The 18,082-nt window shown below is 38.0% G+C and overlaps 1 protein-coding gene across 2 annotated transcripts in view; it reads right to left on the bottom strand.

Moving 5' to 3' along the window:
* Positions 1–15,954, bottom strand: part of LOC141359240 (metabotropic glutamate receptor 7-like) — a 187,229-nt gene extending 171,275 nt beyond the window's left edge. The window contains exon 1 of one of the 2 annotated variants that reach the window (XM_073861331.1): positions 14,818–15,954. In XM_073861331.1, coding sequence (XP_073717432.1) covers positions 14,818–15,297 — 480 coding nt within the window. In that variant the 5' untranslated portion in view covers positions 15,298–15,954. The remainder of the gene's footprint in view (positions 1–14,817) is intronic. The other variant, XM_073861330.1, reaches the window with a different exon arrangement.
* Positions 15,955–18,082: the final 2,128 nt, after the last annotated feature.

Here is an 18,082-nt window from a genome sequence, read left to right as displayed (position 1 = left end):
GTATAATCTGATAAATTTAGCACCAATATTTAACCACTACAGACACTGCTAAAATTGTTGCAAATATTTATAACTGACCCATTTTATCACGGGTTACTGAATCCATGAGGTTTTAATTTCAGCTGCTGGCGTACTGCCGTAGCGGTTACAGTCACTGACAAGAGGCTATTTAAACCAGTCAAGCAAGAACAATACAGACAACCCCTCAAAAACCTATGAGCTCACCTCTTCAGAATGGGATTAAAATTGATCCTATTTACCCTTTCAATACACTTTCCTGCTTTTATTGAGAAAGCTCATCGGTGCACATAATTGTTCATGAATTTCACAACAGAGGCCTAAATGAATCAGTAAAGCATCAACAGCCTTGGGTATAAATGATCCGGTTGGTGCCATTTTTGCTCATGGGAACCTTCGAGCTGTAAATCCCATGTGATCGGTCTATATCCAGCTCCATTTATGCTCCACTTAATTCAAAAAGTATAAAATTAGTCCTGCCCCAGATTTTGTCATTTACAATAAGCAAGGGGAAAGACGCTGACGGTGTTTTACACCAAATTCAATGGTCTTTAACATTGCCTCTTGGCACATATTTATTCCATTCACAGTTTTTCAATTCATTCAATGCCTCGCACACAAATGCTGTCCTCAACGGTTAGCTGAAACGCCACAATATGCTGCAGGAAACTCCGACTGAATTGCAAGCGACATGCTGTGTTGACCCTTGAGGGCCCGTTTGGACCGACAACAATGTTCTCCAAAGCTCGGCCAAACTGCCAACTCAAGTTGCCTATTCCAATTTCCCATATCATCTGAACCTTTATCCAAAATCACCTACAGCAAATCTTCTCTGCTGGTACCGGCTCGACTACTCACATCTAGGATTTCCACTTGGCTTCTTCGCCGTCGGACGTTTGTGTCAGACTGCAGAGGCGTTCGGTTAGTGCCAACGTAACTGCTTCCCCAGGCTACGCTTGAGACCGTTTAGTGGTACCGACCTACTGAGCCAATGGTGATGAACACACAACAATGTCAATTGTTTCAGACAAGGTGCTACCGTAGATTAGGTTATGGCCTGAGTAATACTTTTGTGGACATAGGAGGAAAAGGGTGGAATGGACAGACAGCACCGATTGCTAAGGGAAGAACAGATATGAGTTACTTAGCAAGTGCCATACCTATTATTCCCATTCAATGAAATGATAATTATGATAGGCTTTTCTGACTTGATTCCTGGAGGAATAGTTTTACACAGTTCTTCCCAAGTTCATGCACCAGACTTGCTTCTGCAAAATATAGCGGTGTCTATTTTTAGCAGGGAACAGGGTGCTTTTCCTGACATACACAATGACAGAAAGCTAAGTCTTTTTTTATGAATCGTCTTGTGCGCAGAGATATGCAAATGCACAGGCAGTTTGGAAATCCTACCTTGGGACCAAATTGGAACCAAATGCAATGATCGAATTGAGTATTTTTATGGTCCCAAGACATCTATTAAGACAACTTTCCTTATTGATTGTCATGATGTGAAAATGGTAGACACCCCAAAACAATTGCTATTATCTAATATTGTTAATATTATATTTTTTATATGCTTTATGTATTTATTTTATTCAATTTACAGATAAAATATTAACTATTGGAGATTATGTCATTAAAGACATTAATACTATTGTTAAAGGTAATATTTGTTTTTTTTATTGATAATTTTTTTTTTGTCTGAAATAACATATCAATCTTTCTATTTTTTATTTTATTTTATTTTAAATATATGGACTTATTGACATTAATACTATTGTTAAAGGTAATATTTATTTTCTTAATTTATAAAGAATTAACTTTTTTCTGAAATAACATACCAACCTTTTATTTATTTATTTTATTTTATTTTTTTGTAAATATAAAAATGATGTACTTATTGACATTAATGCTATTGTTAAAGGCAATAACCGGTATTTATTTTCTTAATTTATAAAGAATTTACTTTTTTCTGAAATAACATACCAACCATTTATTTTATTATTATTATTTTTGTAAATATAAAAATTATGTACTTATTGACATTAATACTATTGTTAAAGGTAATATTTATTTTATTAATTTATAAAGAATTTACATTTTCTCTAAATAACATACCAACCTTTTATTTTATTTTATTTTATTTTATTTTATAAAAATATTATTTACTTATTGACATTATTACAAATGTTATTGTAATATTTATTTTCTCAATTTATCCAAATTTTGCATTTCATCTAAAATTCTATGCATTCGATAATATTTAAAAATATGGCTAAAACCCTTAATAAAAAATATGCACGATTATTCTGCTTTCTAATACGCATTCTTTACTTCTGGCTTAATTCTAAGACAATCCCATAATGCATTGCACTGTGAATGATTATGTGTGTGTGTCACTTTGTCAGCTTAGCAACATACCAACTGCAAACTCGATTTAATTGTGACTTAACTCAATTGATTAACTCAAATGAATGTAATTAACTGTGAGTCGAGTCTCTTCTGCACTTCATGTGATGAGCCCTACTTGTATGACTGCACTACTAAGGTAGAGTACTCCAAAGTGGCCACTTATGAGAATCCATTTCAGTTAGCATGCATGCTGTCTTAGAAGGCATCTGCTTATGAAGACAGTAAAGAGCGAGGCTGATCATACAAAGCCTATACGTCTGTTCTCCGCTGAACACTGCAAATGTCTATAAACCTTACAGCTGTTCTCGTGTGAACATAATATGGCACATTGTATTACTTGAAGGCTAGCAAACAAAGGAGTTTGTCTCATTCGTTTTTTCCTCATTTCCCACCTCTGAAATCTGTCAATCAGGTATATAAGATGAGACAGATTTCATGCATTCTGCCACAGTCTGTAGTAGATTGATATAGAGAGAGCTTTAGATCAACTTCACATCTGATTCCCATTATTAAACTGACTGGGAGACAATTTCATACATAATACCTATTTATACACTTCAACCAAAAATGAAAATTATTTCACCATTTACTCATCTTTCTTATGTCAATCCACACCTATATGATTGATGTATTTCTTCTGCAGAATACAATAAAACACATTTTGAAGTTAGTAACCAAACTGGCCCTGCTGACTTCCATTGTATGGACACAAAACCACAAATAAATGCATTTTTGTCCAAGTAAACATACACGCACCAAAACCGTGACCCTAAAACCGTGACACGCACCGAACCGTGAGTAATTTGAACCGTTACACCCCTAGTAGATATGTACCTTTGAGGGTACCTTAAAGGTACCAATAATGTAACTTTTAGGTACAAAAGTGTACTTTTGGAAAGGTACCGCCCCAGTGGCAACATTTGTACCTTTTTTCTGAGAGTGTAACGCATGAATTATTAAACTTATATGGCCATTGTCTAGAAAAGTCAATATGATTTATAACAAAAACTAGAAAGTAATCTCAGTACTTCTCCTACAGTACAGTGGACCCAAGAGCACTAAAATTTTTTTTAAAAAAATCCTATCAAGCAAAGAGAAATATCCTGCTTTCGGTTAGAATTAAAGGATGTAAATCAAATGATCCTCTGAAAGCCCATTTAAACACCCAGCTTTTAATGGTATTTGCTGAAAACTTTCACCATATTTCCTGTGGGGCCATAAAGCTAAATTACACCCATCTCACTCTCTGTTGTTAACCTTAAAGATTTGATTGGATTTAAATATAAATTGCCATAAAGGGCCTCTCAAACCATAAGATAACTATTCAGTTGAGCCAAATGTTCACTTCATGCCATCTACCAGGAAAGGAAATATGACATATCAGCAGATACATGTAAAATACAAAAAACACCATAAATGTCACAGAGCGTTATAAGATACTGAACATTTACCATTTTTATCACCAATTAAATTAAATTAAAAGACAAAAGGTCTTTGGGTAAAATTTTAAGAGTGATGCATTCAGACATGCAGTATCTTACATTAAATGCATGAATGAACTTTTTGTACTACTTCTATTTTCAAAATCTTTCAAGGGGAACGGTTTGCATGCATGCAATAATGATCTAAAATGTTTTATTGAATTTTAATATTTTTTGTGTTTATGATGCTGCTTTTCGACGAGCTCACCCCACAAGTCAAAGGTAAATGTAAACAAGTAATTAAATCTTCATGAGGTAAGAGATTTGAATTTCTTTCTTTGAATAAAATACCCTCAAATTTCCTGAGGAAAGTGTGATGGGTTTATTCAGTAGTGTTTATGACTGTCCTCGTGACAGGCTAATCTATTTGTTTATAATTGTGACTTTTCTTTTGACAGGGCTTAATTTACTACCATTTCATCTGAATGTGGGACATAATTAGAACCCTTTTAAAGCGGCGGCCAACCCTCACTTCTCTTCTGCCAAAACGGATCATGCCGCAGTCACGTAATTAAACTTCACCTCATCTGTCAGGTTTTCTTTTTATAGACAAAACCAGCAGCAGGTCATCTGTGTTAAATTTACAGTAACGGGCCAAAAACATCTATTTTGGTTAAATAACATTGGTAAATTCTCAGTTAAAAAGTCTGAACTGGCAGTCAAAAGCAATTTCATTCTACGAATTTGGCATATTTCACCCATTGTGAACTGATTGGGTCATAAAAAGTGGCTGTGAAATATCAGCATGAGGCCAGACCTGAATGCGAGTTGTTGAAAGACAATGTAGAAATGTAAATGTAACATTTAACGAAGATGACACAGATACAGTAATACCAGAATTATGCACCAATGAAGTAAAGAGGATCACTTTAATCCATTCATTTAGCTTGTCTCTCAAGATTGCAAAAATCCTAAAAGCACGTACTGTACTGTAAATGCACTTATAAAGGAAGACAAGAAATAAAATAACCTAAAATCTTCCTGCAAGTGATTTTTTTTCAGCTTCAGGCTAATATTGCTTAAAATGTTAGTTCACTCCAGAATGAAAATTTTATCATAAATCACTTACCAACGTCTTGTTCCAAACCCGTAAGTATTTCGGAACAGATTTTTGATAAAAAAAAATGGAGGCTTGTGACTGTCCCATAGACTGCTATTAAACCAATGCTTTTCAAGCCCTGAAAAGAATGAAAAAAATCGCCAAAAAGACCCATGTGCCATCAGTGTTCAATCAGAATATTATGAAATGATAAACAACAACAACAACGACAAAGAAATCAAAACAACAACAAATTTGTTTTCCTCCTTGGGTGTGTTCACGAGCAGACTACAAGTGATCTAATGGCACATGGATGGTTTTAATCAAAAATATCTAAAAATATATGTAAATAAAAATGTATATCATGTAATCATCCCGGTTTGGATCCTAAGGAATGAATGGGGCTAGGCTAAATGCTAACACATTCACGACACGCTGTACAAAGAAGAAGTGCATGCATTGAAAAAAATAGGAATGTTTTAATTTGTGTAAGTTGAGGTAAGAACATAGTAAAATATTGAAAAACGGTGGTGTTTTCCAGTCCTTCCAGGAAAACGCGGAGTTTTTTTGTGAGTGTTGCGTGCAAAAATCCTCGATTTGCGGCACGTTTTCTTAAAAAATGCGATGGAATATGCGGGATATTTATGCAATTTATGCGATGGAATTGCGGGAATTTGCGAAAATTGCGGAAACTTGCAAAAGCTGCAATGATGTTCACGTCACATAATCATTTCACTTCATAACGTTCCCATGGCAATAGAGGACCCGGCTGCGCTTTTGGGAAGTAAATGCAACATTTTTCAACTTTCTGCTAATATATGTGACTTTTTGCTACGAAAATGCGGAGATTAGGAAATCATGCAAGCCCCGCATATTTTGTGTGCGGAAATATGTAATTAATGTGGCGAAAGTGCGTCATATTTGGAAAACAATGCAGCCCCGCATAAATTTGCGGACTTTGGCTGATTATGCAATATATTGCGCGATCGCACAATCACGTTTTTCTGGAGTGTTTTCCTTTAACAACGGGATGATGCTTCATACAAATGCACTAAAATTTGAGTTCATCGGAACTACCAAACTTTTAAAATACTAATTCCTGTAAGATAAGACTGAAACAAACATGAATGCTGTTGTAAGCAGAGGTATTTTCTCATTACTTAAGTGAGTTGACATACTGGCAGTAAGCTTGTAAATCGTGCAAACCAGGTCCCTTAAGGATGCCTTCAAGTGAGTATCTGTCACTGCACAGATGGGCGACTCTCCATGCATCTCCTTCCACCACCTGACAAGATTCTGAGGAAATCAAATGAAACTTACTGATCCAAGAAAATCCTTAAAGCTGAAGTGATAGGCTCAGATACACCTGAAAGAGTGTCACGCATCTCTCATGCATCATTGTCCAAATAACACTTGGGAAAATTGGTAAATAAGGATCATAAGGACTGAATTTTAAGGCATTAAACAAAGTCTGTTATGCACAGCAATGCTGACCTTAGTAAAGTGCATAGGATTGACTGGATCCAGCGTTCCCATGATGTCGTTGTGGCTTCATTGTGGTTGTTGGCTAAAAGCCTTTCACAACTTGAGTGGCCATAAGCAAAGACGACAGCAAGTACAGAAGAATGCTACCAGACAGCTTTATCCGAGTATTACAGACCGTCGTGACTGCAACACCGTCTCAATCGAAGTCGTAGGGTTTAATTCTCATCATCCTAGATAATTCCACCCTTCACCTCAGGGCAGGATTCTCCCAACTGTACAAACTACACATCCAAAACCTTGAAGGAAGCAAGATCTTTTTTGCTAACAACTCTGCTAACATCTGAAACCTCTGAAAACACATGTAAATTGACGACTCAACGTCGTTGTAATGCCCTTGCTGCTCGTTTCAGTGGAAACCCAGCTTATATCACACAGTTTGTTGAAAACCACACCAATGTTTGGCACTTAACAATAAACAAAAACCTCACTGAAACACCTAGCATATTATGCTAACAATATCTACTCCTCCTGAAACATTCAGAGGCGACAGTTTGAAGTGGTCTCCGCTTTATAACCACCAGGCAGCACTCAAGTATGTTGGGTTTAGTATGCAGGAATAGATCATTCAAACAAATGATTCCTTCTCATGTTGAGGTAATAGCAATACAAATTAATCAGTTGCACTGGATGTGATAAATGTCAGCCGTGTCTGCGGGGAGCCCGGGTATCTATTGATTGGAGAGAAGAAATTATTTCATTAATTACTGCTATGTATATCATTGACGCTTCCTAGATGAGAAAAAAGATCTGCGCTCGTAATGATTTATGGCAGTCTGCCCAGCGGGACTCTCTCTTTTAAAGAGCTCTGAGATGAGCCAATGACAGTCGGGCTTTATGACATCAACTGAGGATTTTTCTAGACTTCACGCTGAGCGACTTCACAGGCAGGCATTGAACGGAAGATAAGAGAGAGCGCTTGGGAAAATCTTTCTCGACTGGGATTGGAGCAAAATAATGATTAGGAAGTTTGGACTTTAGATTGATGCTTATACCTATAGGATATGCAGTAGAAGTACAGTAAACGGTGAACCAAGATTTATCTTTCACAAAAAGTTTCATAAATTGTCACATTTAATTCAATGCAACAAATTTATGCAAGAATGGATTCATGAATGTTGAAATGAGCGAGGCCCACCGAGAGTAATGGAGCGTTTGGACTCATTTGGACCCGTTTCCAGGTACCATCCTCATAACTTCAGCCAAAACATAATCTGTACCATTTATCAAGCCCATTGAACCCACCTGATCTACAACAAGATTCTTCCAACATAAATTTCCCAGCAGACCAAAATGTAATGTTACGTAACCAAAAGTTACGGTTTGGCATTGATGCGATCGGGTTTTTGGCAGGCGTGAGTGTGTACACATGCGAGCAATACTGATAAATAGGCTGGGATCTCTCGCACAGAAAACAGGCCAACCCCGAAAGCTGGACTAGCCAATCAGGATCCAAAAGATGTTAAGGGCTGATAAAAAAATGGTGCAGATATGTTATCCGAGCGAAATAACCTCCAGGTGAGAGAAGTGGTCCATTAACTCTTGCCATCATGCCAGCATCTGCTAGCCCTGGCACCGCCATCATGAAAGTGATTGGTAGGTGGCATAAACTTGTGTTTATATAAATTGGATGACGAACAGATGCCACTCTATAATCTTCTTTTGCATTATATTTGAATGTAAACAGAGCAGTTTGTGAAATATGAAAATAAGATATGTGTTGAAATTAAGGCTGTGCTATGCTTTAAGCCCGGAATACACTGCATGATTTTTGCCCTCATATAAGATCATTACCTTATCACACTGTGCGTCATGTATCGTTTCAAATCGGGTACGATAGGCATGTAGACTGTACGATGATGACACAGAAGCTTTGGCGGCAGCGTCACACGTTGCGCAACGTCACCAGCATGTGCTCGTGGTACACAAATACCGGTGCGCAGGTCGTAGCAGCAAACACACTGTGCGGTGATCATGCCGAATTTCTGACACTGTCAGAAAACTATCGTAGGCTATCTTTGGACGCAAGGCCGGCAAAACGGCCGTCTTTGAACCTCTCTCATTGTACGACATAGGACCACCGATGAAGAGCCACGATAACAGAAATCGCAACGATCATTTCACGATGGCAATCTTTTGTCTGGGACACCCAATAATCGTGCAGTGTATCCCGGGCTTTAGTAGTGATATCAGATGGTAATATCATTATACCATGATGCTGAATGTTTATATACTGAAAATGTACAAAGCTGGGAAATCCTACTGCCTTAACTAGGTCGTTAAAAAAAAATAGCTGCACAAAAAGCGTTCAAGTGCATCTCGGAGAATAGCGCAGACACGCTTCACACCGCGAGCGGGCACGCGCGCCACATGGCCGAAATAAGAAAGATGTTGTCCGGATCGTCACTGTCTAGAGAATAACTAGCCAGTTGATAAAACATCTCAGAGAATAGCGTGGACGAACCCAAAAAACAAGCGTTTAAAGACACAAAAGTGGAAAAGGCAACTTTTCATAGTACTTCTATTAGTAGAACAGCGCCCACTAGAGGGAAACGTAGTCGCCGATCCACTTTTTTTCTCCTTAAAGGCTGGGTTTTATGGCTCGACAGCTTATATAAACTTAATTCTGGGTTTTTTGGCTTGTTAGCTGTACATATTGTCACACAGCAGCTTTTAGGCATTATTCTGTTTTTGTTATAAGCCAGAAATGACAAGGAGGCGGCCTCCCGCAACACAAAGTCAATGGAGACGGTTGGATTGTTTTCTCTCTGGTGGGCGTGTTTTTCAAATTAGCATAACTGCACTCTGTCTTTATGACACGTAAGCCCGCCCCTTTGATTGCCACGCCCCCAGCCCAAAAACCACCTTAACTAACAAATTTTCTGTGGGAAACCCTGTGTACTATAATATTTACATGTTACACCAAGGTACTAACATGGTAAATGTCTAAAGAAGCTTGCTTACTTTTGTTAAAGGTTGGAAGGAGTATCTAAAATAAGCCTATGTAAAAGAGAAACATGTTAGAAATAGCTAGGCTTTACACTTTCTGAAGAATATACGAGTATAAAACCAGCCGCATTAAGATAGGCTGCTATTGATGGTTTCTAGCAGGTTGCTTAATGACCCAAATCCAAAGAGCCCATCCCTAAATCTCTGTGATAATCTTCTCCTTAGAAATGACTCGGGTCCTTTAAAGTAAGTTTATCACCCTTGGTATAATTCAACAGGTCCTATATCCTATAATTCGAAAATCCCAAATCCGATTACTGAGAAGAGTAATATACCACTCTTAAATTTAAGATATAATGCAAGTCCTCAGTACAAATGTGGAGGACACGATTTAGGATTGGGGTTGAGAATGTAGCTTTAACCCTAACAGTAATGCTTTGCAAATAGCACTAATAATAATTACAGTAACAGCGGGAGAAGGCCACATTTCATGCCCACTTCTCATTGATTGGTTAAAATATCTGTGCCATAGAAATCCTGGGTTTGTGGGTTACTGCTTCGGTGAGAAATGAATCCCACAACACCGATATTTTTAGACTTCTGTCACTGTAGCTGTTGTCACTTTCATGTTGGTGGCCTCAGAATGAGTGATAGCAAACATATACTGTATTTACTAGAGCTCTGAGCAGAAAAGCTCCTGGGTAAGACGTCAGAGAAATCAATAGTCACTTACTGAATCATGGTGACAAGAATTGTCTTGTTTAAGAGTCATTTTATTTATCATTTCAATAGCAAAACATTAACGTTTGGACATTCGATCGAAAAACTAAAAACTTGTTTCGGATGCAAAACCCTCTAAGTGCGCATGACATCTTTTCTTGAAAATGTGCATTTCTTTGCATGTTAAGGTTTCATTCATTGCACTTTAATGGGAATAAAAATGTTATAAGTCAGTAATTGAAATGCCTTATTTTCACAAATGTCACTTAAATGGTCAGGTCAATTTATTGTCAAATGTGTATTTCGCTGCAAAACCCCCTAAATGCATGCAAAAATTTCAACTCTCTGGGTTGGGTTAATATCCTTACAATTGGTTTAATATCCTAATATATTCAGAAAAACATCCTTTAACCAGATAATAAACTATTGAACACAGTTCATGTAACTCTTCATCCATGCACTTAGAGGACTTTGCTAAATAAATGGACATTGTTGGCAGAATCCATTGAACGGATCAGCAAAGCGCAGTATTTGAGTTTAGTAGCTTTTGTATCTGAGCTCCTCATATATCAACTTTCTTCTGCCTGTAAAGTGTTTCTGAACTAAACGGGGTATTTAAAAAGAAAATGTATGGCTGGGTATGATCTTATTTTACTGTCATTTATAAATGTGAAAAGTTATATACCATGCCTAAGCGATAATGTGAGTTTGCAATGGATTATGAAGGACTATTTTTATATGGTACCCAGTGTTGATCATGTTACTTTAAAAAGTAATTAGTTATAGTTACTTCTCACAAATAGTAACTGAGTTAATAACTTTGTTACATCATTATAATTACAAAGGAAAGTATGTTCAAATATGTCAATAACTTGGATGCCCCCAAGAGAAGTAATTTTGTGCCAGCATGTGACGAAGTGAGGTGCATCTTTAGATCAGAATTACTTGCCACTTTCCTGGACATAAGTTGCACGTTACATAAAATTCTTGCATTTCACCTCGACCTTTGAGCTTGTTCCAAAAGTCTCCAACCACGCCACAAAAAGTCGCTAGATTTGTCCTGGTCGCTTTTTTGAAATAAAGTCACTAAAGGGGTCTAGAAAGTTACTAAACCTAGAGAGAGAAAGTCATCAAGTTGGCAACACTGCATGGACTGACCGTGCATTTGTGTGAACAAACACAAGCACCACTCGATGGAAATGAAGCCAATCATCATTAGTTATGTGGTTGTCTCTCACCTCTCTAACACACAGACACCAGAGGAAAAAATCTTTGCAGGTCCTACTGTCTGGCTGAGAGAAAATCGAATGTGCAGCATTTAACGGGGGAAACAGTAATTCTCCGTTATTCCCATCAATGATGGTACCAACCTTTGAGGAGGCTTCCAACCAGGCTGTAGATATAAAAGTTCACACCCTAGTGATAACACTTTTATCAAATCTATCTATCAAGGTTAAATTATTGTTAAGGTTATCTGCATAATCTAAAACAGCATTCTGAAACTCAACTGGAAAAAAATCCAAAACAAAACTGAATTGGATTTCACAGTTAGATCCCTACAAGTCCCTACATTCTGCTAAAACTGTAGAAAAGCAAACATTTGATGCACTGGTGAATCATGCATAATAAGATCAAGAAGGTGTGTACAGTAAATGGGGTCCATTTAGATTTTATGTTGGCCTTTTCACTTAAGGTGTTTTATACATTTCCACGATAGCAACATCTGCAGTTCCCTTTTCTCTTCGTTCTATAAAAATCAAATCATAATCTCTACAGTAATGGCGTATCACGACTTCTGCCTTAGCCGAATGAAATTCAGGGCCTGTGGCGTCAAAAGTATTTTGAGTCAAAATGTGTTGAGATGGAATCTAAAACCGGCGATGCCTCATGAATTGTGTCAGAGTGCATCGCCCTCAACACTTTCAACCCTCATCACGGCGGTGCTCATCGCATTTCGACAACGCTCCGGGCCAACAGGGATGCCCTCAGTAATCCCAGCCCGACAGCAAATAAAAACAGGTCTGAAACCTGGAGCAAGTGTGAGGCCATGGGGAAATAAAAATCAGCCTTCGTGAATGACTGCAAGTGGCCAGTAGGGCACAACTTGCCTTACATTTGCTTTCATAATGCTTACAACTGAAAATCTGTGACATCCTGGCTTGTGTTAAAATCCCACGTGTACCAAATACTTTCTAAGTAGACCATCTAGGACAGAAAGTCAGCCTTTATAAACCAATCCGTTAGGTCTGTTGAAAGCACTTCGCTGTGGCCATTAGCTGTGTGCTTCTTCCTTAAACTCAAGTCAAGCAAAGTGGCATAAATATTGCAGTCTTATCTGAGTGCATCATCAACATTATCATAAAATTATTAATGCAAAAACACAAGCAACTAGTACATTTGTGCTGCATTTATGATATGCAGGGCTGTTTCAATGTAATGTTTTAAGCATGCACATTTTTTAGGTTAGTTTAAACCAACAATTGGATATGTCCATATTAGGGAAGGATATACCTGCAGACAGATATCTCTAAATAGGGGTGACATTGGGAAACTCCAAAAGGGGGCAAAGTTCTTACCATTAGAGCCCAAACCTAACCCTACCCGCCCATTTTGGAGTGCATGCCCAATTTGGAGAGCTCCAGTTTGCAGTTATATCTACTTCATATTTTATAAAAACCATGCTAAAAAAAAAGTATTTTTTTAAAGCTCAAAATTCAGTGTGCAGGATAAATGAAATGAAATGGTTGTCATGGGAGATTTTTGTGCGTAGCAACTTGATTTTAGCACAATACGCTGCAGCTGGTGGCTAAGTGCTATGTTAATGCAAATTTTTCAATAAATCAAATTGATTTAGCATTTGTGTGCCTGTCTGTGAAATCCAAGCTAAAGTCTAATGGGTTAAAATCTATTAAAGGTGCAGTGTGTAAAGTTGAGCAGCATCTAGTGGTGAGGTTGCGAATTGCAACCAACGGCTCAGTCCACTGCTCACCTCTTGCTTTTGAAACGCATAGTGAAGCTACGGTAGCCGCCAACGAAAAAACAAGTCATCGTCGGAGACAACTTAGTAGAAAAGTTTGTCCATTAAGGGCTTCTGTAGAAACATGACGGCACAAAATGGCGACTTTCACGTAAGGGGACCCTCGGTGTATGTAGATAAAAACTCTCATTCTAAGGTAATAAAAACATAACGGTTCATTATAAAAGGTCTTTATTTACCCCTGAAAATATAGTTTTGTATATTATTTTGCATTTCTTTCAAGAGATCCTTCTAAAAATTACACACTGCAAATTTAACAGCCTATGTTTAATAGTAATGTACGTACAGTGATGGGGCAAGACAAACACATGAAACACAAAACATACAATTGTAGGTTACATAAGCACCTCTTTTATTGTAAGCTATTCTTAATGAAAAATGTGTCACTAAGTTTATGAAACTTCCTTTATTTACTTCCATTGTAAGTGCCTATATCTGTGATTTGAGTCTAAAGTCTAAAGTATCCCTATGGTCATCAAGATTAAGGCACAAAAAGTCTGAATTTCCTTTAGATAATGTTTACAGCTTCAGATGTCTTGCACCGTCTGTGCATTTGCATGCATGAGAAACAGAGAAAGACTGCGAAGAAGCAAACAGAAGACGAGCTTTGCATTATCCACACAGACCGACCGGTGGGATGTCATTAGCCGTGTTTATCTCTGATGCAGGGTGCAGATAAGTCCATTCGCATCATTACAGTGAACTACACAGAATGTTACATTTTTAATTGCTGTATCTGTTAATCAGAGCCATCGGTATCAAGGGGCGGGATGCAATTATCAGTGCACTCGCATATGTGAATGCATTTACGTTTCGGTTGTCTGCAACTAAATCATTTACACCCCCATAAAGACTTTTTCATATTATTAAGGCCAGGGTATGTTTATTATTTATGTTCTCGGTACTTTCCTACAACACCTGTTCAATTTATATAAGTGTTGAGATTAAAGTGAGGTTACTGTTTATTTCCATAAGAGTAGATGAGTGGATGATGACTTTTTAGGATGTATATCACACATCATTACCAGATATAGAAAATCTTCTGTTTGTGTTGTATGGGATGTAAAATTTTGATGTCCTGGTCCAAAGGTCTGATTTGCACAGTAAGGCTCAACTTATATTAACCTTTAACATGCCTGAATATTGCAATTTCACATTTTCAACATATCTACAGTCTCTACATTTGGAAATTAATTTGCATATGCACAAACTTCACAAGAAGAAAATAAAGGAAAATACGATAGACAATGCTTATAAAAATAAAATATAAATCATTATTATTAATGCAATAGCAATGCAATTACTTGTACTTGCATTGGAGAGAGAGAGAGAGAGAGAGAGAGAGAGAGAGAGAGAGAGAGAGAGAGAGAGAGAGAGAGAGAGAGAGGAAACCCCATTGAAAAGCCAGTTGTGGTTGATAATCGATGATGACTAACAGCCTCTCCTTATATGATCGATATAAGACCCTTTATGTGCATTTACATACAAATACCTGTCATCATTTCACTACTGCAAGCATATCTTATCACTTTAGGTATGCTAATGACAAAAGACATGCTGAAACACATCCGAATTCAGACACTCGTGGCATTCCTGTAGTCACTATACGCTTGACTCACCTGAAAGAGTCGCAGTATATTTGCAACCATAATAGACACTGAACTCGCCGAAGCCCCTATGACTCCGACCACCTTCTCCGGTTTGACAAACACCGGGGGCTCCCCGTTCGTGCACCTAACATCCGACGTGTCCTTCTGTATGAGAGCCTGCACAAAAGTAAGGGACTGCTCCAATGCATACGTATCGCGGGAACATGTGTCCAAAACCCGGGCACCCAAAGTGATGTTGGGCAAAAGCTCGTCGTCGCTGTTGATCTGGTCCAGCGCGTACAGCATCGCCTCCAATCGGTGTATCCCGTTCTCTTTCTTGATATCTCCACACGGTTCCCCAGAGACCCCGCGGGCATGGACGGGGAATAGGCCACCTAGGGTCAGGTCCCCTTCGATTCTGATGGAATGAGGCGCGTAAATTTCCTGGGAAAGTGTCACATCCACGAGCGCTTGAATTATCCAGAATACTCGCCATGGAAAGCAAGCCATGGTTTCCTTTTGCAAATAAAGGCACTTGTCAGAGTATCTATATGTAAACCGAAACGGATTTGGTCACAGACCCTATCAAAGTAAGACAGATCTGAGAATATGTTAAGGTTTTCTCCAAAAATACCGCGCAAGATGCGTTATTCCTTGGGAATGTGCGCATCGTACGGCGACGCTTGTTGCTCGGATAATCTGTGCACTGGGATTTTTCCCTCCCAAACAAAGAACCAAATAAACACTCTTTTAAACAGAAAAACATTAAAGGGGTTGTCTTTAAATCAGATATGTTTAACGACACACACAACAGTACGGTGCAACGATATTCGACTAAAACGCGTAAATCCTCGCCGATCCGCGCTGCCACAGCGCCGCTGTAAAGACATCGCAACGGAGTTTACAATTCAACGGATAAAACAACATAAACGGCGACGAAAAGTTTTCCTCCTCAACGACGCGTCGCAAAAAACGTTAAGCAATGTTTGAGTGAATCGATCTGCAGGTGAGAAATGCGTAACATCCTCACGGCGCGCACTTCGTCGAGGCTCGTTCAGGCTCCAGAAGATGCATTTCAGAGGAAAAAAGCGAGGTTTGGCGATATCACGTCTTTTGCGCTTGGAAAAATCCTCACAAGAACTGAGAGAGACGCGGAGGCAAGCCGCGTGTCTCCTCCTCTTCTCTCTCTCTCCCTCTCTCTCTCTCTCTCTCTCTCTCTCTCTCTCTCTCTCTCTCTCTCTCTCTCTCTCTCTCCACCCTGAATCAAATATGGATTTGTCAAATGAGTCAACGCACGATCGATGTCGTGTTACTCATCCCGGTCAGCTCTCACAGAAAACACTCCGGCATTTGACGCGCATTACTGAATGATACAGTCATTATAGCCAAAGATGAATCCTGATAAAATGAGGAGGAAATACTAACAGTAAGCTCACAAGTTTACGACCCTGTTTAACAGCTTTCCTCAGATATTTGCCTAAAATAAAGGTTGATCACGATACAGAGAGGCACTATTGTCTCCACTGAGAGAGTTAATTGTCCATTATGTCCCCAAGTGTTGATGATGAAGCATTCATTTATTTTCAGTTTTAAGACGAATTAGCCTACATCATGATGATTTTATTGATATTTATATGGTTTTATATAAAATATGTTATTGTTTTGCCGTTTTAGATATTATCACGGCATTGCAATGCTTTTCCTGTGTAGAATGCATCATGTATGCCTTTCTGGCAACATCTATTCACAATTTTACAGCCCCACTAGTGACTCAATATTTATTATACAGTTATCTATTATAGACTATTGAGATATTCATATTATGTACTGCAATACTTTATGTATACCTTAAATCAGTGGCTCTCAAACTGGGGGCTGCGAGATGGTGGCCAGAGGGGGCCCAGTTTTATGACACATCATAAAATATATTAATTTTATGCGCTATGTGAAAAAGTTTGAGAACCACTGCTTAAAATATCCAAATCAGCTGCTACTGACAGTTTAACAGACAAACTTCTAAGCAGAATAATTAAATTGTTGGGTCATTTTTCATTAAATATGCATTTAAACACAAACTTTTTTAACTATTTTGAACAAAACAAAGCCAAGATAATTTTTTACAATGCACGACAAAATACCTGCATCATGTGCTACACTGTCTTTGCATGCCGGCTTCGCTAAGCAGGAAATAAAGGACGCGGTACCCGCTTTCAGCGTCACTTAAAGTCAGTCAGCTGCATATGCTGTTCATCATAGACGGTTTCAGCAGTAACAACATAAACAAGCGGCGTTCGTGGTCATCACGTAACTTCCGGTAAACTCTGCAAAGAATAAATAACAACAAAGTCCTTTTAAAGTAGTTTATTTATATAACAAGCAAAATAAACAACACGTAGATTACATAGGAACCCCAAAAATTATTTTTCGACGAGGTATTTGTTTAAGAGTTCAGTTTCAGCAATTAATCAGACCATTAAACAAACAGAAACCGGAAGTAAAGTTCAGACCAGACGCTTATCGCATCACCGCCCGATGAAACGGTCTATAGGCTAGGCTTCTTTGACTTCATGCAGTGCTGCAAGAACCGACAGATTAAAAAATAAATAAATAAAACAGAGAAGAGCTATTTTAATGGGTGCATCCATTCGCAGCCTCCCTCACCAAAGAAAATCAATTACATAACTGTAAAATAATATCAAAGTTAGAATTTAAATTAAACAAAACATATTAAATGAAACAATGTAGTGCTGTTTGTTGATAATTATATTTTCTGAGGTTTACTTACATTTATCATAAATTCTGTGTATGTATTTTAAGCCCATGGCACCCCTGGCACCATCAGTTTGAGAAGCACTGGGTTAGGGGATATACAGTTTGTACCGTATAAAAGCTATCATGAGTACGTGAAGCACATATACAAGTGTGTGTGTGTGTGTGTGTGTGCGTGTGTATTTGTGGCTGGTTATGAAAACTAAATTCAGAATGAATAGACGTGAGAAGACACGACTCATACGGATTATGATATTCCATATAGTGTTCTCAATCAACAACATTCTGTCAGTGAAAGCTACGAGACTCATATTCATAGCTTCATATTGATCTGTCTGTGGTGAAGCAGTCAAGTGAACTTCAGTGAAGAATCTAAATTTAATCCAACTCTGTATAATATTTATTATCTATTTTACAGCAATCGATTGTCAGGCGTCCAATCCAAAGTTAATAATAATAAATGAATATTGAAATTAATTCTGTAACATTTTGAGAAAGAAATCAATAGCGGTATTCTTTTAATATG

The sequence above is a fragment of the Misgurnus anguillicaudatus genome, chromosome 23, assembly GCF_027580225.2.
Source record: "Misgurnus anguillicaudatus chromosome 23, ASM2758022v2, whole genome shotgun sequence".
Lineage (NCBI taxonomy): Eukaryota > Metazoa > Chordata > Actinopteri > Cypriniformes > Cobitidae > Misgurnus > Misgurnus anguillicaudatus.
Note: the sequence above shows the minus strand (reverse complement) of the source record. Positions and strands in the feature narration are given on the sequence as shown.